Source organism: Psammomys obesus, unplaced genomic scaffold, assembly GCF_907164565.1.
Source record: "Psammomys obesus unplaced genomic scaffold, mPsaObe1.curated_primary_1811, whole genome shotgun sequence".
In the NCBI taxonomy this organism is placed as follows: domain Eukaryota; kingdom Metazoa; phylum Chordata; class Mammalia; order Rodentia; family Muridae; genus Psammomys; species Psammomys obesus.
The window spans coordinates 17,839,915-17,864,947 of NW_026596057.1; the positions used below are offsets into that span (position 1 = coordinate 17,839,915).

The following is a 25,033-nucleotide window of genomic DNA, read 5'->3' on the forward strand; positions in this document are numbered from 1 at the left end:
CCCCTTCACACAAAACGGGAATCCAAGTGAGGCTGCAACCTTCAAGAGCAGCATCCTTGGGAGACCCAGCTTTTAGGAAGGGCCTAGGTAAAGGTTGGGTAAAGGAATCCTGGGAAGCTTTTACCTCCAAGTCTCTGCAAAACAAGGACGGCATCCTTTTCCCTGCCCAACCCCAAGAGGCGTACAGGCCCCATGGCAATGCTCTCCAGGACCATTTGCACATGTTCTGCAGAACTGATTGCACAGCATCCGCAACTTCTTAACCTTTTTTGGATGGTTTACATCCAAGAGACCTACTACCCTGAAAACTGGGTTTATAGTTGTTAGCTTGATTTTTTTTTTAATTTAATGTCATGGCTCTTCAGCCATGGAGATGTGAGAATGCCAAATAGTCAGTTTCATTACTATAACAAAAGTGTTAGTACCACAGAACATTGGTACAACAGAAGTTAAAGATTCGTGAATAAAGTTGCTAGCATCCGAAGCCCTGCCCTGAAGGGACAGCGTCTGCTTTATCTCCATCTGGGATGGAAGGCCTTTATCAATTCACTCATTCAATGTGTGTTGGGTGTGTGTAGGCGTGCCGCTCGGCTAGAGGCACAAGGATTAAACACTGAAGGATCCCTTCCACAAAGGTATAGGGAAAGTAGATGGCTGCGGAGGAGTCAGAGAGGAGGACGAGACTTAGGCAAGTAAATTAGGGTCCAAGGTCAGAAAATGATACTGAGAGTTATGAGTGAAGAGTACAACCTGACTTCTCCTGACTTTCAGGAAAAAGAATAGGAACCAGTCAGCTGGAGAAGGGAGAGAGTCAGGTGCTTCTGATAGGTGAAGAATGTGACAGAGACTCTGGGCTGTTCAAACAGAGGCAGATCCAAGTGACCCCTCCAAGACCTCCCCCTGTCCTTCCTATGTCTCTCACACTCAATAACCATCTCATCTACGAAGGACCTGCAAGAAGAGTTTTAAGTCAACTCCTTTTCCCCCAACTCCCATCTAAGTAGTGTCAGTATCTGGAAATCCTGGGAAGGCCGCTCTCAATGCCGTTTGCACACTGGAAGCTTGACGGGCAAGGGGAGGGGGTGATGACGTAGCAACCATTTTGAGTGCCCCCATCCCTACCAGGCTTGTATATATTTTCTTCTCCTGAATTAAGTTGTCATCACTGAGCTAAGACTGCTATCGTCATTAGAGGAAGCAGGTGTGTGTTCTGGGCTCTCCCTGGCTGTATCCCCCCTGACAATCTGAGTTTGCTGATGTCGGGGGTCAGTACTGCCTACTGCAGCAACTTCCGTTTCTTTACCATTCACTGCAGTGACTGCATCTAAGACGCATCTGAGAGACTGTTTTTGGATGAGCGAATCCACAGATAAATGAGCAACTGTGAATGCTGGTAAGTAAACACGGTTTTATTTGTAATTATAGAAGGAAGGCATGTTTTACTCAATCTCGCCCACGGAAAATACGCTGAAGTTTGAACAGCCGTTCAATTGCATCAAGAGTAATTGCCCATTGCTGGATGATGGATTTGATCCAAGTCCTTGAAAAATAAGCATGTGTCTCATCAATGTAGAATTTCATTGGGCATTAAGTGGTACCCCAGCAGCTTTCTCCCCCACAACAGAGAAGTCAGAGTCCGAAGCCAGCAACAGTGACACACCTTTTCATTTCTGAGGACTGTTCCTTGCAGCTTGAGTATGACATTTGCTTAAAAGATAAAGCCAGCCCCATTCCCAATCAAAGGTCTCTGGACAGCCCTGCGAGGATGAATGTTTCATTGGAAGATAGGCACTTGGCAAAGTAAACCCAGGCTTACACCGTGCTCTTAGTTTACTTGCTTTATATCGTGAATGCAAAAATAAAACTGTAGTGTAGAACTCTTTTCCACGAAGTCTCAGACTTCAAACAGCAAAACCCCAGTCATGTGTGTTTATGGTAAAGAAGGCACACGTCACCGGCGTTCTCACATGTTATGGTTTATGTCAGTGATGTCATTCTGTCCCCTATACTGAAATAACTAAAGACTATTTAGCATATAGCTTTCCCTCACAACCACCACTTTTGGGTTGAACCAGGACCTCCAGCCTGCTAGGCAAGTACTCTATCTGAAACCATGCCCTCAGCTCTTGTCACACTTTACAAAAATAAAGAATTAAAATCACGTTTGTCTGGGAGAACTGTGAAATCCTCTGAAGTCACTGGCTTTACTCTGAAGAAGTGCCAGGGCAAACATATAATAAACTATACAGAGGGTCAAACCTAAGGGCCTGCCATTCTGCATGCTCAACCAATCTGCAAAAGACAACTGGAATCAGACCTTGTTCTCTCCAAAATGCTCTGCTCCTTTTCCTGAGTCTGTGCATGTGTGTTGAGGTTACCGCATAATTTTACACATTGTGCCAAGTTACATGAGGCAAAATGACAAGTTTTTTTTTTTTTTTTTTTTTTTTTCAAGGAAAACCTCTTTCTTTGTGAAAGGTCAGTCAGTAACTAGTTTCCTAAACTGGTAACTAGTTTAGTAGTCCTGGATTTTTGGCCAAGATCCAGGAGTCTGTAATAGCTTTGCCCAAGGCCGAGATTGCCCATTTTGATCACAAGCACCTTGCTCCCCCATGGAAACACTGGAACACACAAATCTATGAAAAGCACGTGCCTGACATTCACCACACGTACAGACTGTTTTAATGCACTGCAGGTTGGAGAACTCGGTTGCATGAAATATGCATAGAAGGGGTTCTCAGTGTTTTCTAGAATATCTTGCTACTTAGTGCGGATTCCTCTCTGGCCTTCCTGATCGGCGCCAATACTCATCCAGGCGACTCAGTGACATGTGAACTCTTGCTTATTCTTAGCTTCTCGTGGGGTACAAGATGTGAGCAAAGGCAGGGAGGACGGGAGGGTTTGGAGTGGGGTTGGCATGAGCTGAGACCCCACGATAGCCATGGCTCTCCTAAAAAGAAGGCCAGTGTTTGTGGGATAGACATTGCTCTCTTGGCTCCCCGCCTTCCCGGGTAGTGCTACTGGCCATTTGGCCACCTGCCCCTTCAGCGTTGGAGCTTATTTGTGGGAAGATTTCAGCAAGGTCAGAAAGCTTAATTAAAAACATCTCCCTGCCTAGAGGCCCCAAATAGCCCCTGCACAGGACTGTGCCAGGCACTCCGTTCCTACATTTCCGGAGCGGCGTGAAACGTATCAGTCCTTATGCCAGGCCCTTGGATGTTAAAGTTACTTGGCACGCAGGAAGGCATTATTCAAGGCTGTGGGTTTCCAGCAGAAAGAACAAGTGATGACTAATCCTCAGGGAGGAGGAGGTTGTGGATGAGACAGGAAGTAATGTAATCTTGGTGCACCACACTGACGGCCAGGTACAAGCCTGAGAATGCCTTCCTCACTCAGTGGTGGGACATCGCAAGGACACTGAGGATACACACCTTCTAAGAAAAGGTGAAATGATTCCGTATGAGACCATGCTGATGTGATTCTTACTCATCCTTTATGACTTAGAAGTTCTTTGTGGGTGGGGTGGGAGGGAAATGTCTTCATTCCTGCTTAAATGGCTGAAATGAGGGATAACTTCTTGGAAGGAGGTGTTTGATGGTAATGAGTAAAACAAACCCTGAAGACAGTGTGTGAGGTTCTGGTGTTAAAATACGTGAGAGGAAGTTTCAGTCCCACCCGGGATTGAAACTTTCAGGGAACAATCTGAGATTTTTCTGAAACACGATGAGATACATTTTATTGCAAGTGAGTACATTCGCGCTCTCATCCTAACAGTTACAGGCTGCAGTCTATTTTAGGGGTGAATTTCTTTGTTTCCTTCAGAAAGAAGGAACATCTTTTCATCATGGTATCCCCAGGATTGGTACCAGAACAATTTGCTGAATGATCAAACAATTTCTACTTTGGTAATGACAAAAACTTGAATGATTTCATCCATTCCTTTCTTCAATCATGAATTCATTTGTTCCCTTCTGAGAATAAACCAGTACTGTGTGAATGGAAAGAGTGAAAGCTGTCATGGTTTAAAACTTAAAAACAGGAAAAAAATATTCTTCTAGACTAAATTCTCATGAGCCTTTTAATGTATATGAAGCAAAGCACCTGATCTTTTATTTATTACTGTGACTAACAGAGCATGCAGCCGCTGTCCAAACAATGTCTGTGTAATTGGTAGGTTTTGAACTAGAAAATTTAGCCAAGCACTTTGCATAGACTAGGGCTAATTTATGCCTGTGAAATCTCTTGCCCCATCTGAATTTCCTTAAAAGGTGATTAAGTAATACAAATCAACAAAATTAACGAACAAGGAATTGGTAGCAGGATTAGGAACAGGCCTAAATAGTTCCACAGACCTTCCATCTTGGATTTCTGCTCTGCAGCACCTGAGATCTACCAGTCATGACTGGCTCTGGACACGGCACAGGGAAGTGCCTGGCTTGTGACTTCCTCTTTCTTGTGGCCTGACTGTGGACAAATGCCACTGTGGAAACGGTGAAGCTGAAGGAGCAGGTGGGAAGGCTAGAGTCCTTTGTGCTCTCACTAAAAATGCTTAAAGTGCTGTACAAAATTTGTACATTTCAGCGACTAGAATATTGAGTTGCCATTTCCTGCTCTGTCGGTCTCTGCTGGCCATACTGACCCCTCTCTGGAGCCCCTTTAACTGCTTTTCACCCCAATGCTCCAGTTCTCTTTCCATTTCTATTAAAATACTGAAGTGATCATTCAGCCCCCCAAAGTCTGCCTCAGCGCTCACACCCTGTATACATTTCCTCTGGCTTTAGCATTCAGATTAAGGAAACATTTTATAATTTTTACAGCAAGCCCCATGCAATCCCCTATGGATACCCATAACTAAAACCCGTTGACTGACAGTTTTAACAGAAAAACGACAGACAAGTTGTTTCTATCACTCCTCTGAGGTCTGCGCTGAAAAGCCCGCATCACAATCCTGCACAGCTAGGATGTCAGTGCTTGGGGCATCCTCTACCACCCACTGGCACTCATGCACATGGATAGCAGTGACTTGCTCTGTACCCATAGCAGGGGCTGGGCTATCATTCCCTCCCAGCACTTCTTGAGCCTCGGAAACCTGGGGCATCTCACTGCCCTCCACAGGACAGATGGGATTAGAACTTGACACGGCATCTTCTTGAGGGGTGACCACCACAGCCTCACCTCCTGCATGAGTGGTGTCCTGTGTGGAAATGATCGCTGGGGGCACCCTCTCAGTGGTTTCTGGAGCCTCAGATGGCTTTCCTACGGGGCCTAGACAGCTGGTGTCCTCAGTGGGGCCCCCACAGGTGGATTGAGAGGTAGGGCCGCTACCCTCTGGCAAGGTCCCCAACCCCACCCCGGGAGCCTCCACTTCCAAAAGGGTAGGATGGGCCTCCCTCTCACTGACTTCACTTTCTTTGCAGTTGTCCTGCTGGGTGGCAGCTGAATGGATGTCTTCTGGGTAGATCTTGTTTTCATCCTCATTTTCATTTCCTTGGGGAATAGGTGTCCCCTTGTGTGCATTGTTTTCAATCACCAGGGCAGATTCTACAGACACCATCACCGTCAACAGCTCTTTCAGCTCCTTCAAGGATCCCGGAATGCTGCTAGACTCTGGACTCTCGAGGATTGGTTCCTCATCGTTAAGGGTCTCCCTGGCTTCTGCCTCTGGCAGGTGTGAGCTGGGGGATCCTTCCATATTCTCTGCCGTGAGAGGACTCCCAGAAGAGCTGTCCACACTGGATACAGTCACCTGCCCATTCCCGCCCGAAGAACTGGACCCAGAGACGGAAGTACTTTCCTCTCTGGCCAGGGAGCCAGGCGCCCCAGGCTGCTGCTGCTTCTCCTCTGGCTCCTGGAATACTTCATTACTTGGGGGCTCACTGTCTGGAGCTCCTGGTAGAATGGCAGATGCTCTTCTGGCGGGGCTGGCCTGGTTTGACCCCATGGAGGGTTTAAGATCTGTCAGGCTGGATACACTTTCACTGGGCAAGGCCATGTTGTCTTCAAATAAGTTGTGTTTCTTCAGGACAGCTGCCTCCGTTATCACTGAGAGAGACCGGAAAACACAACATGACCTTAGCACTCTGCCCAGCAAACCTGGATTTTCCAGTTTTACCCAGAAGGCAATCATTCCTGTCAGCTCCTCAGGCTTTCTAAATTCTCAGTGTCAAGACCCAGCTTATGACTACCCTCTTGAAGGTAGCCTTTCCTGATGCTCAAAACCTGTAAACTTTGCAGACTCTGAATCTTGCTAATGTTCATTCACAAAAATCAAGAAACACTTGGCAGGCACCTAATCCGAGACCAGCTTCAATCCAGAAAATGAAACAAATCCTCAACCTCCAAAGAGCTCCGTGTCTACCAGGGTATCACATCTGTCAGTCTCTCCAGCTGCTAAGATGAGTGGCTAATCTGGAACTCCAGCAGGACAGGGGCAGGCCTTCTACCTCCTCATTTGACCTGACTGACTTGTCCCAACTGCATAGGTGGTATTCAGCACTAAGTGTCCCACTGAGAGCGCCCGTTTGGCCTGGGGTGTTCAAGATGAGCATTATTATATGCACCTATCTCCATCTCAAAGGCGTGCAGAGGATCAAAGAAAATAACAACAGAGGCAATAGCACCTGACAATTCGGCCACAGACCTCGGTGGAGGGCTGTGGTATCCAACAACGCCACCCCAAAGCCCGTGTCACCAGGGCTGAGACAGAACTGCTAAGGGCAGTCAGCCCAAGTGTCCTGCTCTAACAGACAGCAACATACAGCATGTTTCAGGCAGAGCGGAGGTTGACACCTTTGTCCTCCTGGGATTCCTATGGTGACTACTGTGACCAGAAGCTTGCACTGGACCAGTTTTCTCTTTGGAGACGTTTTAGTAATGGATGCTTAAGTTTCACCCCACAGACAGATAGCACTATAATCCCAGACAAGGCCCCACTACACAGATGCCAGAGTCCTAAAGAGGCTCTCAGAGTGCTTGCTAGACCATTGTCCTGTGTCTCTGTCCAGCTGACTGGAGGGGAGGAATGTGCTGAGAGAGCAATGGTTGGGCCCTGCTGCTGGAGTCACCTCTGTTCAGCCCCGAGAGCCTTTTGTTGCCTGACACAGAGCAGCAAAGACAGACCTTCATGACCTTCAGCCTTGGTTTCTTTCCTCTTCGATGATAAAGCTCACACTCTCATCCTACAGAATTCATGCTTGCTTTGAAAGAGGAGGGTCACGCACATGCTACAGGCCACCTCGTGACTGAATCGAAGTTGGTCCTTCCCCCCTTCCTTCCTTCCTTCCTTCCTTCCTTCCTTCCTTCCTTCCTTCCCTTCTTCCCTCCCTCCCTCCCTCCTTCCCTCTCCTTTTCAACTCTTCCTCGTTCTGACCCTACAGCCTTCCTTCCTGAATCCTGTTTCTGGAGTGCTCCCTCTGTGCAGGGCCAACCCTCCTCACCTTTCAGGGTTTCGTCAAGGAGGATCTGATACAGGATCTCCTCATAGACGTTCTCAACGTGGATCATATTGGTATGATCTGCAAAGATGAACTGCTCGTATTTCTGAAGCTCCTGGGGAATGAGAGGTAAAAGGAGGAAGAAGAAAAGGCAGAACATCAGAGGGGTACATGCAACTCAAAGCTACATTGAAATTCCATCATAATAGCAAGAAAATAAACACTAGTGAGAAGGTGGAGAAAAGCAAACCCTTACACATGGCTGGTAGGGGTGGGAGTTAGTTGAAGCATTATGAAAGTTACTATGGACCTTTCTCAGAAAACTAAAATTCGAACTGCCATGATCCAGCTACCACCCTTACATATGTACCTGAAAGAACTGTTCATAATAGCCAAGACATGGACCTGAACTACATTCCCATCAATAGATGAATGGATAAAGAAAGTGTGGTATATACACAATAAATGAAATTATGTCATTTGCCAAAAATGGATCAAATGGAGATCACCATTTTTAAGTAAAATAATCCAGAACCAGAAATATAAATATCACCCATTTCCTCACACATGCTGAATCCAGATTTAGAAATTAAAAAAAAAAAAAAGACATAAAAGGAGAAGGAAGACTGATTGAAAAGAAGATTGGCAAGGTGAAAAGTGGGGACAAAGGGTTGATGAGGTGAAAATGATCAAAGTGCATTATGTACGCGTGAAAATACAAGGAAACCCAATTTCTTTTTGTAATTAATGTATGATAAGAAAAATAAAGGACAAGGAAGGTAAGAAGCCTATTCTCAAAGGAGAAAAGGAAAGGGCGACTCCCACTTATGACCTCCTTTTTGGGAAGTGTGGAAGGATAGCCGCTGGTCCTACAGGTTAAAGATGCTTGGATAACACCTCAGCCATCAGCCTCTACCTGGGTTCCCTTTGCCTCAGGCCTGTATACTAAGCATCTTGTACCTGTTAACTGTCTGTGATAAGGAGGCATTCGGCCATTGGTCATTCTTATCCCTTGCTGTCTACTGGGAACACATCCTGCACACTTGAAATGAGAAGAGAACAGAGATTTTTCCCCCCAGCAATCTCAAGGCCTATGAATGGGTACCACATTCTCTTCTTTTTTCTCAATAATAAACAATGTTTACTTCTTTATTTTTTAAGAGATCAATCAGGAAATCAGAGGCAGGCATGTCGCTGTGAGTTCGAGGCCAGCATGGTCTACAAAGTGAGTCTGGAACAGCCAAGGCTACACAGAGAAACACTGTCTCGGAAAAAGAAAAGAAAAGAAAAGAAAACTCAAGGTCACAAGCTCTTTTGAAAATAACCTCTTTCAACTGAAAGTGGCAAGAGCCGTAGCTGGGCAAATGGCTGACTGGCTAAAGCACCATCTTTGCCTGTATTTAGATCTCTTGTGCCCTTGTAACAGTGGTGGGGTCAGACTGCCCGTAAGCCCAGTGCTTAGGAAGCAGAGACAGGATCCCTAAGTCAAGTTGGCTAGATGGACCAGCTGACTGGCAAGTTCCGTGTTCAGTAAGATGGAGGAAGGCACTCTGTCAACCTCTGGCCTCCACATACAGAGACATACATACCTGAGAACATATTTGTACCCACACATGCAAGACACATGTTGTATACATGCCCCTCACACACATGCAAAAACAAAACAAAGCAGCTTCCAGAGCTAAGCCTCCATGCTTCCCTCCCAAGTGAAAAAGAAACACTTTCTGAGGTAGATGAGTAATCCCCCAGGCTCCGGAATCACCCATCATACAGGCCAAGGGACACTCAGACAGACCAATTCCTTTCCCCTTTGGTTTTTGTCAGAACCTTTCCACCAAGGAAATACTCCAGAAACAAATTTAAGAGTGGATATGCCAATAACTAGCTGAAGAAAAACAGCATTTATAGAATATGAAGACAACCAGAGAAAATTCCACGGTATAATAACCCACACAATGGATTGTAATGCTCAATGCTTGGAGACTCTCCAAACTGTCAAAAAGCCATTTAAAAATTCTATGGTGTTCTTTCTTGTTGACTCCGAGGGGGAACAGGCCAAGCTCCCAAGTCATTTTTTGTAATGCCGGAACAGCCATAGATTGTAACAGTTGTAGGTGTAGCTGATGCCATTTGTTGAGTGTCAGCTGTGTCATAGGTAAAAAACAAACCAGCTTCAGCTGGTGATAACTGGCTTTTTGACCTTGGGCATGCTTCCACTCAACTGATTAGCTTCCCTCATTAGAACCGTCTCTCTCCTCCTCCAAGGGCTGCTGTAGAATTCATTTTGATGGGTAAGAAATGTTTAATACTATGCCTGCTTTATGATATGAATGTAATCAGATGGCAAATGCACCATTCTAATTGTCTCATCCTTGAGAATGATAATGCAACCACGTGTGGGAGTATAATTTTTAGCACGGGGCGGGGGTGGGACGTGGCTTTGCCGAGCCAAATGGATCAAAAGTTCAACGCCCAGCCTAGGCTATGCAGCAACATACTGCCAAAAAAAATAAATAAATAAAGACAAAATAAAATAGGAGCTTGGCATGCTGGCACATACCTGTAATCCCAACACTTGGGGAGGCAGAGGCAGGCAGATCTCCCTAAGTTTGAGGCCAGCCTGGTCTACAAAGTGAGTCCAGTACAGCCAGAGAAAGTCTGTCTCAAAACAAACAGCAACAAAACAATAAAACAAAGGAAGGTTTTTTTTGGGGGGGGGTAACAAGAATAAAAAGGAAAATACACATTATTAGATGAATTAAATAAATGATGGAAGTTGATCAAAACAAGGACAGGGGCTTTTACCCAGGGCCCAGAGCAGACCACAGGGGAGCCAGGACTTAAACAAAAACCTTGAAGCAACCTCCAGATGCTTCCTGCCTGTTGCTCATAATCATGGCTTATAATCATGGCTGCTCATACCAGCTTATGTCAGAGATTTCAGTAAATTAAAGTTACAGAACATAGGGGGAACAGACATCCCTCAGTGATCACACATAGCGCTTCCTCAAGATCCAGCTATACCACTCCTAGGCACATATCCAAAATATGCTCACGTATACAAGGACATTTGCTCAACCATGTTCATAGCAGCTTAATTTGTAATAGCCAGAAGCTGGAAACAACCCAGTTGTCCCTCAATGGAGGAATGGATACAGACATTGTGGTACATTTACACAATGGAATACTACTCAGCAATTAAAAACAAGGAAATCGTGAAATTTGCAGGCAAATGGTGGGAACCAGAAAAAGATTATCCTGCATGAGCTATCCCAGAAGCAGAAAGACACACAGGGTATATACTCACTCATAAGTGGATGTTAGACATATAATATAGGATAAGCATACTAAAATCTGTACACCTAAAGAAGCTAAGCAAGAAGGAAGACCCTGGGTAAGATAATCAATCCTCACTTAGAAAGGCAACGGGATGGACTTTGGGAGAGGGAGAAAACAGGGAACAGGACAGGAGCCTACCTGAAAGACTCTACCCAGTAGGGTATCAAAGCAGATGCTGAGACTCATAGCCAAACTTTGGGCAAAGTTCAGGGAATCTTATGAAAGAAGGGGGGGGGGGGATAGAAATACTGAAGTGGACAGAAGCTCCACAAGGGGAGCAACAGAACCAAAAAATCTGGACACAGGTGTTTTCTGGGACTGATACTCCAACCAAGGACCATGCATGGAAATAACCTAGAACCCCTGCACAGATGTAGCTCATGGCAGCTCAGTATCCAAGTGGGTTCCTTAGTAATGGGAATAGGGACTGTCTCTGACATAAACTGATTGGCCTGCTCTTTGATCACCTCCCCTTGAGTGGGAGCAGCCTTACCAGGACACAGAGGAAGATAATGCAGCCACTCCTGATGAGACCTGATAGACTGGGATCAGAAGGAAGGAGAGGAAGACCTCCCCATCAGTGGACTTGGAGAGGGGCATGGGAGGAGAAGAGGGAGGGAGGGTGGGATTGGGAAGGAATGAGGGAGGGAACTATAGGTGGGATACAAAGGGAATAAACTGTAATTGATAAAAATAAAAATAAAACATTACAATAAAAAAGATCTTTTCTGGGTGTAGTGGCCAACTCTCAGTGTGCATGCTGTATAAAGCAGACAACATCTCGTCTCCTTTGGCAATCCATGTCAGCTCAAGTCCAGGATTGTAATTTCTTATTGTGCAGAAGTAACAAATCCTGGGCTTCCCGTGTGTGTGTGTGTGTGTGTGTGTGTGTGTGTGTGTGTGTGTGCGCGTGTGTGCGTGTTTGCGCATGTGTATGCTAAGCTTATCAAAACCCAGACTGGGGTTATAGATTTGTGTGTTATCTCTGGCTGCTGCAGTACCCAGCAGAGCTGAGGGGCTGCAACAGGAAGAGCCTGTGAAGCCTAAAGCATGTACTGCCTGACCACATACAGAGAATTCACCAGCCCCCGGCTTAGTCTAGTGTTTGTCAGTGCGGGAGTGCAAAACAAAACGTTTGAACTTCAAAGTCAAGAAGGACGGGCTGGTGGGAGCCAGTCTCCTTACTGGTTTGCATGTGGACGCCAGGGCCTTCTGCACAGTGGGTAGTGTGATTTGAATCAATGCCTCCTGGAAGATCTTCTTCCGGATGGTGCTGCTGTCGTAATCGTATTGCTGTGAACACAGAGACACAGGTTTCCATCTGTGAGCTTTCACTTAAACAAGAAAACAACACAGCTACCTACATCACCCCCGTTCCTCATTCTCCACCAATTTCGGAGAACTCGCAGAAGTTTAGGGGCTCAGAGATCTTTTTCTGAGTAACTTGTTCTTTTTAGAAATAATTTATTTATTTTTATTTTATGTGCATTAGTGTTTTGAAGCACGTATGTCTTGGTGAGGGTGCCAGATCCCCTGAAACAGAAGTTACAGACAGCTGTGAACTGTCTTAAGGGTGCTAGGAATTGAACCCATGACCTTTGGAAGAGAAACCAGTGCTCTTAACTGCTGAGACACCTCTCCAGCTCCTAAGATCTTTTTCTGGCACTTTTGCACAAACTGGGTATGGGCTGTAAAGCCATGGTCCATTTCACCAACCTCTTTTTACAGATATGGAAACCTAGGTAGCTCAAAACAAAGAAGTGAGATCTGGTTTATAAATACGGGATCAAACTAGAGTTTGTGCTTCATTATTTCTGCTGGGTAGATACAGGAAAACCAGCACAGTGCGTGGCTTGTAATGATGTCCACAAGGGGAGACAGGACTTGGCGCAAAGCTCTGCCAACTCAGCGGGTGATGGCTCACCTGAGAAGTTTACTGTCTCAAACAAGAAGGTTTTCTCTGCTCTACCCTGAACATCCCAAACTGGAGTCTGCAGCAGCGCCCAGTGGCTGCCGTAGAAGCCATGACGACTAAAACATCCACTACCCCCCATTTACAAAAGAGCTCACCGACCCCCCTCTGGTTTAGTCTAGTGTTTTCGAGTACAGTAGCACAAAAGAACAATGTAGGATGTAAAGTCCACAAGAGCGGGTTCTTGGGGGCCCCTCATTTCCTTACTGGTTTGCATGTGAATGCCTTCTGCACACGTGAGCTGGAGAACTGCTGTGGATGTGTAAACACAATGGTTCATCCAAAAGAAGAATGGATGGAGAGGGGAGCATTCGAACTGGAGATCAAGGGCAGCAAAATTACGTCTCTATTCAAGCTACCAAAGGCAATCAAGTGGAGAAGGCTATGAAGGGAGGTGGGAGAGTCTAACATTAGAAGGTACGTTCTTGCAGGCAAATTGGTGAAAGGTAGAACTGTCTGTCTTGGGAGGTGGAATTTGTTCTGATTTTGGAGGTGTCTGAGAACTCCAGGGACCACCCATGGCAGGAACAATTTTTTATTTCAGGTTTTGGAGTAGCAAGTAGTTTAATTGTCCTAATAAGTTTATCAGAATAGGAGACAATAATAAAGTTTTAAAAAAATGCTTGCTGATCATCAGAAAATCTGTGGTCATTTGGGCTGTCACACAGAAATCCAGAATCACTTAAATGCAAACTCTTGAAGATCTATCCTCTTACTAGTCCATCTGATGTAGGTTCTGTAGAATTCTGTAAGTTACCACCTTCTATCCAGACATGTAAATACGTCTTTTAAAGGTGTCGATGGACTAGTGGTGAGGGTTTTTGTCTCCTTCCAAACTAATTCGTCTTTTACAAATATTTTATTTTTGTATCATTTAGGCTTTTCAAAATTACAATGTCACCTCTCTAAATAAAGGGGAGACTAAGCTGAACATGAAAAATATAGTCAGTAGTCTCAGGATGCTTGAGCTCAGAAATGTGAAAGCATCTCCTGTTACACAGGCCTGTTCTACAGTTTACTCAGTATTTAGGATGGTTCAAGGTGTCCAGGAAAACCCAAATCTAAAGCAGGTCACAAAGTGCATGAGTCACCTACAGCTGCATATTCCCGCGGCCCCAAACAACACCAGAAGCTCCTCATCCAGGACTGAGGTGGGCCCTGTTCACTGGCCAGGAACATTTTTAGCGCTGGCTACTATAAAGTTGAACTTGAGGTAATCTAAGTTCCTTTCAATCCCAAAGAGCTTTTTTTTCTACTTCCTTCCTCTCCTGTGTGCTGAAGCAAAGTTTGTAGTTTGACCTTTCTCTTCCATGCAATTGCTAGTGTGTTATTATTTGTGTTGCTATGATCAACAGTGCTTTTCATCTCGATAGTTTGGTTGCCAGTTTCCTCCTGCCTCAGTGGTACCAAGATGAGGTCTGAAACTCTGGGATGTCCTTAGGCCGTATGGGACTTTAATCTGCCCTAAAGCATTGTTTGCAGGAAGCAGGATGTAGCAGAAATGAGTGGGCCAGGTGTAAATATGGTTTCCTCTCCAACCTTATGTTTCAGGAGCCTGATGAGCTTGAGCAAGTCCAGCCTCCAGAGGTCAGGCTTGCTCCTCTGCTGTAGGGTGTGGTCTAATCATCCTCTAAGCTCACCAAGAGTCAAAGGAAATGGTAGTTCTGGGATCTTTTCCTTAAAAGACTTTAAATAGGCCTGGAGAGATGGCTCTATGAATAAGATTGCTTCCTGCTCTTTCACAGGATCCAAAGTCCATTCCCAGCACCTATGTTGGATGACTCACAGCCACCTGTACCTCCAGCCCCAAAGGATCTGATGTCCTCTTTTGACTTTCATGGGAACCCACACATAGGTAGCATACATTCATACAGACACGCGCAAACACATATAAATACCCTTGGATGACAACTTAGGAAGAAAAAAAAATCTTAGAAACTGAATTTTAAAAAGGTTTTAAGTAAATACCAAAATCGTGCAAGCTCCTGTTATCACAACAGCTTATTGCATGCTTATTCATAAAGTTCATTAAAAACTATCTCATGTGGCAGGTTCCCTTTGAAAATGTTGACTACGTTAGTGAATTTTATTGCACTTGGAAAGCTCAGCAGCAGCTGGCCTATTGTCATATACTATGCAATACCAGTCAGTGTTTGCAGCGGCCAGCCAACACACATTTGTCAAGTTGTGAAAGTAACCCCACAGGTCACTTCTAACTGGGCATTAGTAATCGCTGAGGACATGCGGTTCCCCAAAGATACCACTAGATGGCAGAAGAAGCATGAGAGTGGCATTGGGGAAACTGCTGGGAACAATGGTTATCTGTGCTTGGGGAACGGGGTGGGATAGGGCAAAAGGGAGCTCAGGGTATTTCTCACTGAGGAAAAGGAACAGGGGTCGCTCTCTTGTCAGATGCTCCCCACAAATGGAGACAGAGCTCTTACCTTTAAGACACGGAGCTTAACCTTCTCGATGGCCACTGCTGTTTTGGAAGCCTCTCCTTGGAGATGTGGGGAGAGCAACTGCTCAAATGTGAACACAGCGTTCTCCATGAGCTGCGCAGCAGGCCAGCACAGAAAAAGACCACAGTCAGAGGCTGGGAACAGGGGTCCTGCTCTGCCTGCCTGGGCTCCCCCTACTTCCTGGAGTGTGAAACAAACCCAAGGGATACTGTGCAGTAGGAGGAGAGTAGAAAGCTCCCTTCCTTAGACATATGTGCGTGTCTGTCTGTCTGATTGCATAATGGTATCCCTTTGTCCCCTCTTCTACCCATCACTCTTAATTGGAAAGAAACCCCAGTACAGAGGGACTCAGAACCACAGTCTCGTGTTGTCATTCTCCTCAAAGTCTCGCTGAGGCACATCGTCCCTGTTTTCCATCCTGCCTCCCATAGCCCCCTTCCCCTGCCAAGCTAGTGTTCCAGCTGGAATAGGAAATGGTCCTCAGAGGCTCATTCATGTTTTTGAACACCTGGTCTTCTTTGGCTGGCTGCACTGTTTGGGGAGCTTGTCAAGTCTTGAGGATGTGGTTCCTGGCTGGAGGAGGAGAGAGGCTTGAGGAATAGATAGCTTCATCCCACTCCAGCTTGAGCCCTCTCTGCTTCCTGGGCACCAGCACTTGAGGTGTCCCAGGCACACGCTCCCATCTCTATGAAGGCCAGCCTGCTGCAGAACGAGTATCAGGTGAAGAAAAGCGTAGGTCAGGCGTGGTGGTATATGCCTTTAATCCCAAACAATGAAGGTAGTTTGTAGAAGAAAGCACCCAACTTTAAAAGTAATGCCTAATTGAATGGCAGAAACAGAGAAAGATTGACAGGCTGGGACAGTATACTCTCAGCTCTCATGAGAAGAGAGAGGAAAGGGAAGCTACTTAAGGGGCAATGCAGAGAGAGAGGAGGCAGTTTTACCAGGACAGTAATAGAGAGACAGGTTGCAGAGAGAGAACACAGAACTAGACAGAGAATGAGAAGGAGCCAGAAAATTAGAAAAGACTTGCTGGAGTTAGTTTGAGGCCAAGGGAAGCAATTCAGGGGCTGAGAGAGAAGCTGGGTTGAGTAAGTCAGCTGGGAGAAGAGTTTGAGCCAGAACAGCTGAGTTGAACCAGCCAGCCCAGAGCTCAGAAAGAACAAGAAAGGGTGAGTCTATTCATTAGTAAGTCTCAGAGGCTGAAAACATTTGAGGCCTAGGTTAGATTGTAAGGAGGCCTGAAGCTTCCAGGGCTGCTAACTTCTGCCTAAGTTAGCAGAAGGAGGCAGTAAGCCTCCCAGACAACAACTGAACCAGGAAAATAAAAATTACTTTTATACATGAGCTCTTGTACTGTCGGACTGTCCCCTCTCAACCCATAAGCCAAAATGACGCCTACCTCCCTCAAGTTGTCCCTGTCAGTTATTCTGTCTCAGCAAGGGGGAGAGGTGGGCTCAGGCTCCATGACACTAATGGCCATTACACTGGGGACAGGGAACTGATGCAGCTTAGATGTCTCAGACTGCAGTTGTGCCCGTGTCTGTTTCTCCAGGATCCGGAATTATCCAAGGCACCCTTGATCTAGTGTTACCCAATTCTGCTATATGTCTTTTACATTTTTTAGGGAGGGTTTCATTCATCCTAGGCTTCTTTGTGTAGACAAGGAAGCCCTTGAGCTCCTGATCCGATCCCCCTGCCTCTACCTTCCCGGTTCTGGAATTACAGGTGTGCACTGCTGTCCAGCTCTTTCAATCATCTTTAACTTGGAGGTTGGATAATAAAACACAAAACTAATCCTGCCTGTAATTTTTAAGTAAAACACTCTATCACGGCACTTTCAACACTATTGAATGTGCCCGAGATTTGGTCTGACTTAGAATTTGTTATGACTCTGGTTCCCTGAAGTGGGATCCCAGTGTTTAGTGGCAGCGAGCTCCCCTCCCCCCTTCGCAGAACACGTGTGGGACAGAACTGTGTCCAATCAGGACCATTCCTTCATTTAGGGGAGCCTATAATATGAAAGAGGCTGTAGGCCTTATTCATTTCTGTCTCTGGCGGAGGGGGACCTCCTTGTAAGGAAAAAAATTCTATAGTGTAGACTAAGGCAATTCAGATATCAGGGCAGGAGACACGGCTTAGCAGGTAACACTCTCTGTACTCCCAGGAGTCCTGGGTTCTCTTCCCAGCACCCACATGGAGGCTCACAACCACCTATAACTCCAGCTTTAGGTATCTGACACCCTCTTCTAGTCTCCTCAAGATCCTGCATGCATATGATGCAATACAGACGAACAGTGGTGCACAAACAATCTTGTGATAAGTTCAAAAATAAAAATCAATTATGAAGCTGGAATGGGTCTTTTTGAAAAGAGGTAGGTACTCAGCCAGGGTTCCTAGACCCTGGCTGCGTGTTAGAAAACAGTGGGATATGGGTAGAGGACATTCTCTAAGAATTTCAAATACATCATAACACCCAAACAGACACACGCATATACATTTGAAATCACTAGGGTTGGGATAACACACCAGCAGTTCTTAAAATTTCCTCATATGTTTCTAATAAGCAGCCAAGACTCAACCATCAAATAACAACCAGCTAATGCTACTTTATTTCCCAGATACTTTTCTTCTGGGGAAAGATAAAGCCAGCTGGAAGTACAGTGTGTGTCCTCACTCAACCTGACTCTGGAAACAGGCCTCAAATCCCTGAGCTGCAGAGCAGCCCGGCCACATCCACCAGCGTGCAGTTCTCCTTCTCTCCCTCTCTCTTCTTTCCTTCCTCACCTCTTCCTCCCTCTCCCTGGGGACCCTTCTGCTCCCACCTCTTGCATGTAGTTCTGCGTCCTCTGGACCACCAGGTCAACGTGAGGGAATCTGAAGCGGCTCTGGAGATCCAGCAGGCCCTCTGGGAGCTGGGTGACTTTAGTGTAACAAGGTTCCATTTTCACCGAATCCAGAGGAAGCTTCATAAGCTGGTCTAGATGCTGCATTTGGGTGAAGGGGAAAAAAAGCAAACACCCTTAGACTTAGGAATCTTTCCTCCATATTACGTAATACTATGTATATATTATGAAACAATCAAGTGTATGTTATGAGTATGAATTACTATTTCTACCACTGTATCTGAGGCATCTTCAGTTGTCGTCTCCTTTCTGTGCTTCTTTAGGGCAGCTCTACTGCCAGGAGAGAAACAGAGGCAGGCATTAGGGTAACTCAGAAGCACACTCAAGCAGGGACTCCCATCTGCTTAAGTCCCCAGTAGCCTCCAAGTCCCCAATTCTTGCTCCAGAACCAGCCAGGCAGGTTCTTTGGTAGTGAGAACTGCTGCCGAGCCCATGAGCCTGCAAAAGATTCTTTATGGAGTGGAAATTTCTTCCATTTTTCTCAGCCTAGTTTAAAATGGTTTCAAACTTGAACACAGTAAGCTTAAGCAGGAGAATGGGTGAAGAGAGGAAAAAAATTGATGATAATGAAAGCAATCAAGAGAAGCTGTGCAAAGGGTCAGTGAGTATGAGTGACATAAGAGACCCTGTCTGACATGAATTTTCAAAGGGCCTATCCAGTTGTGCTTTAAAGGGAAAAAGTACTCACTTTAAGAAATGAACAACAGGCGGGCCTACTGAAGTGGAATTAAAGATTAAAGGTGGAGAAAGGGTACATTGTTACATTTGTTTTTGTCCTACAATTACAAATGTGCCATTTTCTTTTTTAAAGATTTATTTTTTAATAATGAGCATGTTCGTATGTGCATGTGAGTGTAGGTACACATGATGGCCAGAAGAGGGTGTCAGCTCCCCTGGCTCTGGAGCTGCAGGTGGCTGTGAGCTACCCGCATGGGTGCTGGGAACTAAGTTTGTGTCCTATGGCAGAGCAGCAAGCACACGCAACTGCTGAGCCATCGCTCCAGCACCAGGGATATATCACTTTAAACAGGCAGGAGAGGAAAAACGGGTGTCTCTCTCACTACCATCAAATTGTTAAGGTGTAACAATTGTTAAGGGGTGTAACACCACAAATGGTAACACGGGGAAAAGGCTCCCTGCTGCAACATTGTACAAATCAGTACAATGTAAAGTTTAAAATTCATTAAAAATTTAATGGATACATCTGTTAACATGAAACTCTATCTTCCAACCTAGAAATCTATCCCACTGGAATAAAAGCATCGAGCTGTAACGACTGTGTATGTTTACACATGTACATTAGCTATAATATGACGGGATATATGTACAAGGTTATTTATTATGGCTTTGCTCATGGTGTCCACAGTAATGGGATGGCTGAATACATCACAGCATTTCTAAACATGAAATATTATGCTGTCATCACAAAAAGTGATTTAGAACCAGAGCAGTTACCTGGAAAACAGTTTCATGAAATCATTTTGAAGAAGAAACCTGATAAGCAGCGTAGTGTATAAAATAACTGTTTTTTGTTTGTTTGTTTGTTTTGTTTTTTAACAAGCAGACGGTGCCAGACAACAGCTCTGAAATGTGTGTTTTATATATTTTCTATGAGCGGAAGTACAAAAGAGCACAAACCAAGTTGGTGATAATAGTTATTTGCAGAGAAGTGAGTGGTGCCAGGAAACAAAGGGGGCTAAAGGCAAGTTAAAACATACACACAAGGGATGGCTCAGAGCTTAAGAACACTAGCTGTTCTACCAAAGGTCCTGAGTTCAATTCCCAGCAACCACATGGTGGCTCACAACCATCGATAGTGAGATCTGGTGCCCTCTTCTGCCCTGCAGGCACACATGCAGTACAGAATACTGTATAAATAAATAAATCTTTTTTAAAAAAAGCATACACACAAACACACATGTGCCCACACACTTACACACACACATACACAAGTACCTGCACACTCTTACACATGCACACACAATCCCAGCACACACATTACATAGGTACCCACGTAGGTACAGCTATATGCACACACATTCATCCAGGCATGTGCACATACACACACACACACACGGCTGTAATGAAGCATCAAGGCATTTATGAAATGATCTTGGGTCTGTACAGTCATACATGTGGACTAAAGAAACGAGGAGAGCGCGGCATGGGAGGGTAACTACGGCTTACCACAATCCGTCATGTATTTTATAATGAGCTCGAAGAGCTGCCAGCACACAGAAATGAAAAAGGTTTCAGGAGCTAGAAGCGGCAATTACTGATTTGATCATTCCGCACCATCTGCATGTATAAACTCCTGAAAACAGGCACGTAGAAGCCTTTTGCTAAATGAAATAGCGTGGACTCCTCGGGTAGGTCCACAGGTAACCAGAGCAGGATGAAAGGCTGGCATCTCTATATTCATTTAGCATCCGTCTGTCTCCTTTATTTTGGCTGAAGGCACAGAGATAAGTAATTGTCCTAAACCTGCAGTCACTTTGGGTCCTATGAGGAGCACAGCCTCCCAGACTATGTCCACACATAGATGAGGGCAAGTCTCCCTTCCAGGCCAGCTACACCGGAGCAGAAGAGAGCATCTAGGAACAGACGCGTCTCCTCCAGGGTTATTGATAAGGACTACCCGGAAACTGAAGAGCTAGAGCAGGGACAGTGGTCCAGGAGAGCTGATCAGGGACCCCTCCCAGATCGGCCTCCATTGAAGCCTAAAGCTCATGTCAGCGCTGCAAAGCCAGTCTTGGGTCTCTGTCCCTCCTCCCAGGGTGGGCTCATTAAAGAGACCTCTTTCCTCTGCCTGTCACCATTGCTCATCTCTTTTATTGGCATGTTGTGACAGGTGGCTGAGCATAGCTTATTGGGAACGCTGGAGCCCGGCCTTCAAAGCCTTCCTTCAAAGCCTTCGAAGCTCTGGGTAACACTGCCACACTGTAGCCCATAAATGTGTACAATTACAATGTGCCAATTAAAAAGAAAAGCGCTTTTAGCTGATTATCAGGAAGGGAAGGAAAGAGACAGTCACCCTAACACCTTAATGACGTGGTAGGTGTGAGGCAAGCTGCCAGTGTCTATGTCAGCAAAGCTCCAGCACGAGGGCACATCAGCTCCTCTGGAGTTCATGGTAGAGCAGATTGGACCCCTCCCCTACTTCCTGATTCAATACATTGAGGTGCCACTGCTGCCTCAAGCATGGGCCTGTATTAGGAGTCTAGAGCTGTGGAGACAAAGCAGCAAAGGTTATTTTAAAGCAGGGAGCTATGCTTATATATGAACAAATGAAGCAAGCAGGTAAACCCCCAGACTCTATCAGTCAATTCAAGGGCTCGGGAATGGAGGCACAGGAACAGTTGATATCAATTCTGGTTACTAATTTTGCTTTCTCATGGACATAGAATTAGAGAGATATTTGAGTCGGTTGTTTCACTTGTACAAACATTATATTTGAAATTTCAAAACCACTAATAAAGAAAATTAGGCAGATTTATGAATGAATGAATGAATGAATGAATGAATGAATGAATGAATGAATGGGTTAGTTGGATAGATGGCAGAAATACCAGGCAAATGGATGGAAGGGAAAAGAAAAGAGGAGAGGAAAAAGATTGAGAGGTCAGAGGGGACTGAAAAAGAGAGGAGGTCATGGGAAGGAGAGGAAGAGAGGGAAGAGAAGAGGAAGGGTCAAGGGGAAAGAAGAGAGAATGCGGCCTCGTGGGAAGGCAGCCCAGCAGCTCCTGGGAACCCTGTCCCTCAGCGTCATCTCCTACCTCCTTCAGCTGGACACTGTCCTGGGTGGCCTGGAAGCTCTGGCTGAGTTCATCTACTTCTTTTTCGAAGAGAGCACGGACTTCACTGAAGCCTGAGCTCACTGGGCCCATCAGCTCCTCCAGGATGGATGCCAGGAATGGCTGCACACTCTCCCCACAGCTTTTCTCAGCTGGCTGAGCCACCATTGCTGAGGAACGAAAAGGTCAAAGGAAAGCATGACTTATGGCAAAACAGGATTCAGAGGCCACATCACAGCTAAATGGCCCCATGGGCAGGTTCAGGTGGGCAGAGCACGCTAGCATAATGGATCTTTTGTGGGCATTCATCAGGGTGGAAATCTGCTGAATGCTCTGAGACCTAAAGCATCTCCAGAATGTCTCCTTCCCTAAGCTTTATCCCGCCCCTGGAAGAACGAAGTCCTGTGCTCCTCCGGCATCAGCAGTTCTGAGCAGTCTGAAAATGGTAAGCTCCTTTCCTCAGCATAACCCCAAGAACAATTACTTCTATGGTCTCCATTTTATAGCCAACAACACTGAGACCATGGTTCAGGAGTATACCTGGCACCCTGAGGTGGCATGCATCAGGTTCTGACCTCAGCCCCACCAGCCCCTTCCAGGCTTCCCAAAAGCTGTCAAGTATCAGGGAGGCTCTTCAATTAGTGCCACACCCATCACAGTCATCACAACCTCATCCCCGTGTACTTGAAATGATCTGGCAGTACCAGGCTTGTCCTTCGTGAGGTGGGAAGAGAATGGCCCATGTGCCTCTCCTCAGCTTTCCCTGCCTGCTACTGGCTGCAGTGTGCTCCAGCCCTGACCCCAGCCCTTCACCCAGTGTCCTTTCACCTGGGCCTGCCTTCCTCCACTTCTGCTTGTATAAGCATCCTTTTCAGCATGCCTTCAGGGTCCAGTTCATACGTCACATACTTGGGACAGCCTAATGACCCCCGCCACCAACTGTGAAGAGCCACTAGAAGCTCAGTGGGTCACACAGCTCTGTTACATTATCACAGAGCTGAAAAGGGAAGAGCCAAAGGCCCTGGATGTCCAACCCTTTCACTTTACATACGGTAAAAAGGGAAAGCTGGGCCCACCTCTTTGCCCCATTCATGAATTCACTGAGTTATGGTTACCTTCTCAAGACCTGTACAAGGGCCAGCAGGATGGTACAGTGAATGAGGACACTTCCTGCCAGGCCTGACAACCTGAGTTTGATCCCCAACATGGCAGAAAGACAGAACTGACTCCTGAAGATATTCTTTGGCCTCTGTACATGTGAAATATGTACACTTTTTATATGCAAACACACATACAAACACACTCTCAAATAAATGGGGTGTGAAGAAGGGAAAGACCTGCAGAAGATCAGTCAGTATCCTAGCAGGCAGCACGAATCAGATTCTGTGGTTTGCTGAGGAGAGAGGCAGGGGAGAGACGAAGGAAGGCAGGAAGGGAGGGAGAGAGAGAATGAAGATAGAGGAAGGGGATGAAAGAGGGGAGTTGAGCACGGACATAATCAAGATATATTGTATACATGTATGAAATAATCAAAGAAAGACCCTTTTGATGACAGATTCAAAAAATGAAACAAATTTGAGTTTTGTAAATTTTTTTTAAAAAAGGACTTGTTTGAAAGGAAATTGCAAAAGTGCCTGCCAAGAAAATAAACTGTCAGTTAATTAACTTTGTGAGAGGAACTGTTTGAAAAGCATCTAATTACAGGTTCAGAATACTCCTAAGCACTGGCAACACTCAGCAATGATCTGGCAGTGCCCAAGATGTCCTTTGTGAGGTGGGAAGAGAATGGTCCGTAATCCTCTCCTCAGCTTTCCCTGCCTGCTACTAGCTGCAGTGTGCTCCATCCCCGACCCCACCCCTTCACCCAGTGTCCTTTCCCCTGGGCCTGCCTTCCTCCACTTCTGCTTGTGTAAGCATCCTTTTCAGCATGCCTTCAGGATCCAGTTCATACACCACATCCTTGGGTCAGCCTGATGACCCCCCCCACCCCACCTCCAAACTTCCTGAACTATGGCCTGCGGGTGTTTCCTTCCAGGCTGAATATAATTTTAATCCCACATATATACACTGTGCCTTCTTTCAAGTACACAGGGATGAGGTTGTGGTGACCGTGATGGGTGTGACACTAATTAAAGAGCCTTCCTGACATTTGGCAGCTTCAGAGAAGCCTAGTGGAGCTCGTGGGGCTGAGGTCAGAACCGGCTACATGCCACCTCAGGGTGTCCTTAACCATGTTCAGTTTTGTTGTCTGTAAAATGGAGACCATAGAAGTAATTGTTCTTGAGGTTATGGTGAGGAGGAAACAAGCTTACCATTTTCAGAGCTCTGAGAATTGCTGGGGCACCTGAAGAGCACAGGACTGTGGATTCTCCATGCTTTCTAATTACCTAATACTAAAACAGCACCCTCTGGAAGAGGGCTCCAGCTTTCTGAAATTGTCCTTTTTGTTCTGGTTTCTCCAGGAGCATTTGTCATATTTTCCTTTTGTCTCAGCATCTACAAACTGCTTTGTGCCTTCCGTATGTAAAAGTGTGTTGACCTGAAGCCTCTTAGTCCTTACATTCAGCATAAGTAGAATAAGATTTTAGTGAACAGATTGTGGAACAGAACTGAAGGTCAATGGCTTTTACTCCCAAGTGCTATATGGGTGGAAATGGAGAGATGGCCACTCTGACAGTTTGAATGAGAACGGGCCCCATACGCTCACATATTTTAATGCTTAGTCATCAGAGAGTGGCACTACTTGAGAAGGATTGGGAGGTGTGGCCTTGTTGCAGGAGGTGTGTCATGGGAGTGGGCTTTGAGGTTTCAAAAGTCCAAGCCTGGCCCAGTGTCTCTTTCTTCCTGGGACCTGCACCTCTGGACGTAGCTCTCTCAGCTTCTCCTCCAGCACCATGTCTGCCTGTGTGCCACCAAGCTCCCCCACAGACTAGACCTCTGAAACTGTAAGCAAGCCCCAGTTAAATGCCCTTTTTTTTTTTTTTAATAAGAGTTGCCATGGTCATGGTGTCTCTTCATAGCAATAGAACTGAGTAAGACAAGTACTTCATGCTCCCAAAGCTTTCCCAAAATATGATACCCTTCATGAATGCAGCTGACTTCCTTCTTTGTTTTAAAGGGAGGGAAC

General features: G+C 45.8%; 1 protein-coding gene across 1 annotated transcript in view; it reads right to left on the reverse strand.

The window, feature by feature from the left end:
• Positions 1 to 1,394: 1,394 nt before the first annotated feature.
• Niban1 (niban apoptosis regulator 1) overlaps positions 1,395 to 25,033 on the reverse strand; it is a 146,116-nt gene continuing 122,477 nt past the window's right edge. Inside the window, exons 9-14 of the mRNA XM_055624570.1 lie at positions 21,889 to 22,076; positions 18,032 to 18,193; positions 15,189 to 15,299; positions 11,958 to 12,065; positions 7,437 to 7,548; positions 1,395 to 6,042 (exon numbers count right to left, since the gene is read on the reverse strand). Coding sequence (XP_055480545.1) covers positions 4,907 to 6,042; positions 7,437 to 7,548; positions 11,958 to 12,065; positions 15,189 to 15,299; positions 18,032 to 18,193; positions 21,889 to 22,076 — 1,817 coding nt within the window. The 3' untranslated portion in view covers positions 1,395 to 4,906. The remainder of the gene's footprint in view (positions 6,043 to 7,436; positions 7,549 to 11,957; positions 12,066 to 15,188; positions 15,300 to 18,031; positions 18,194 to 21,888; positions 22,077 to 25,033) is intronic.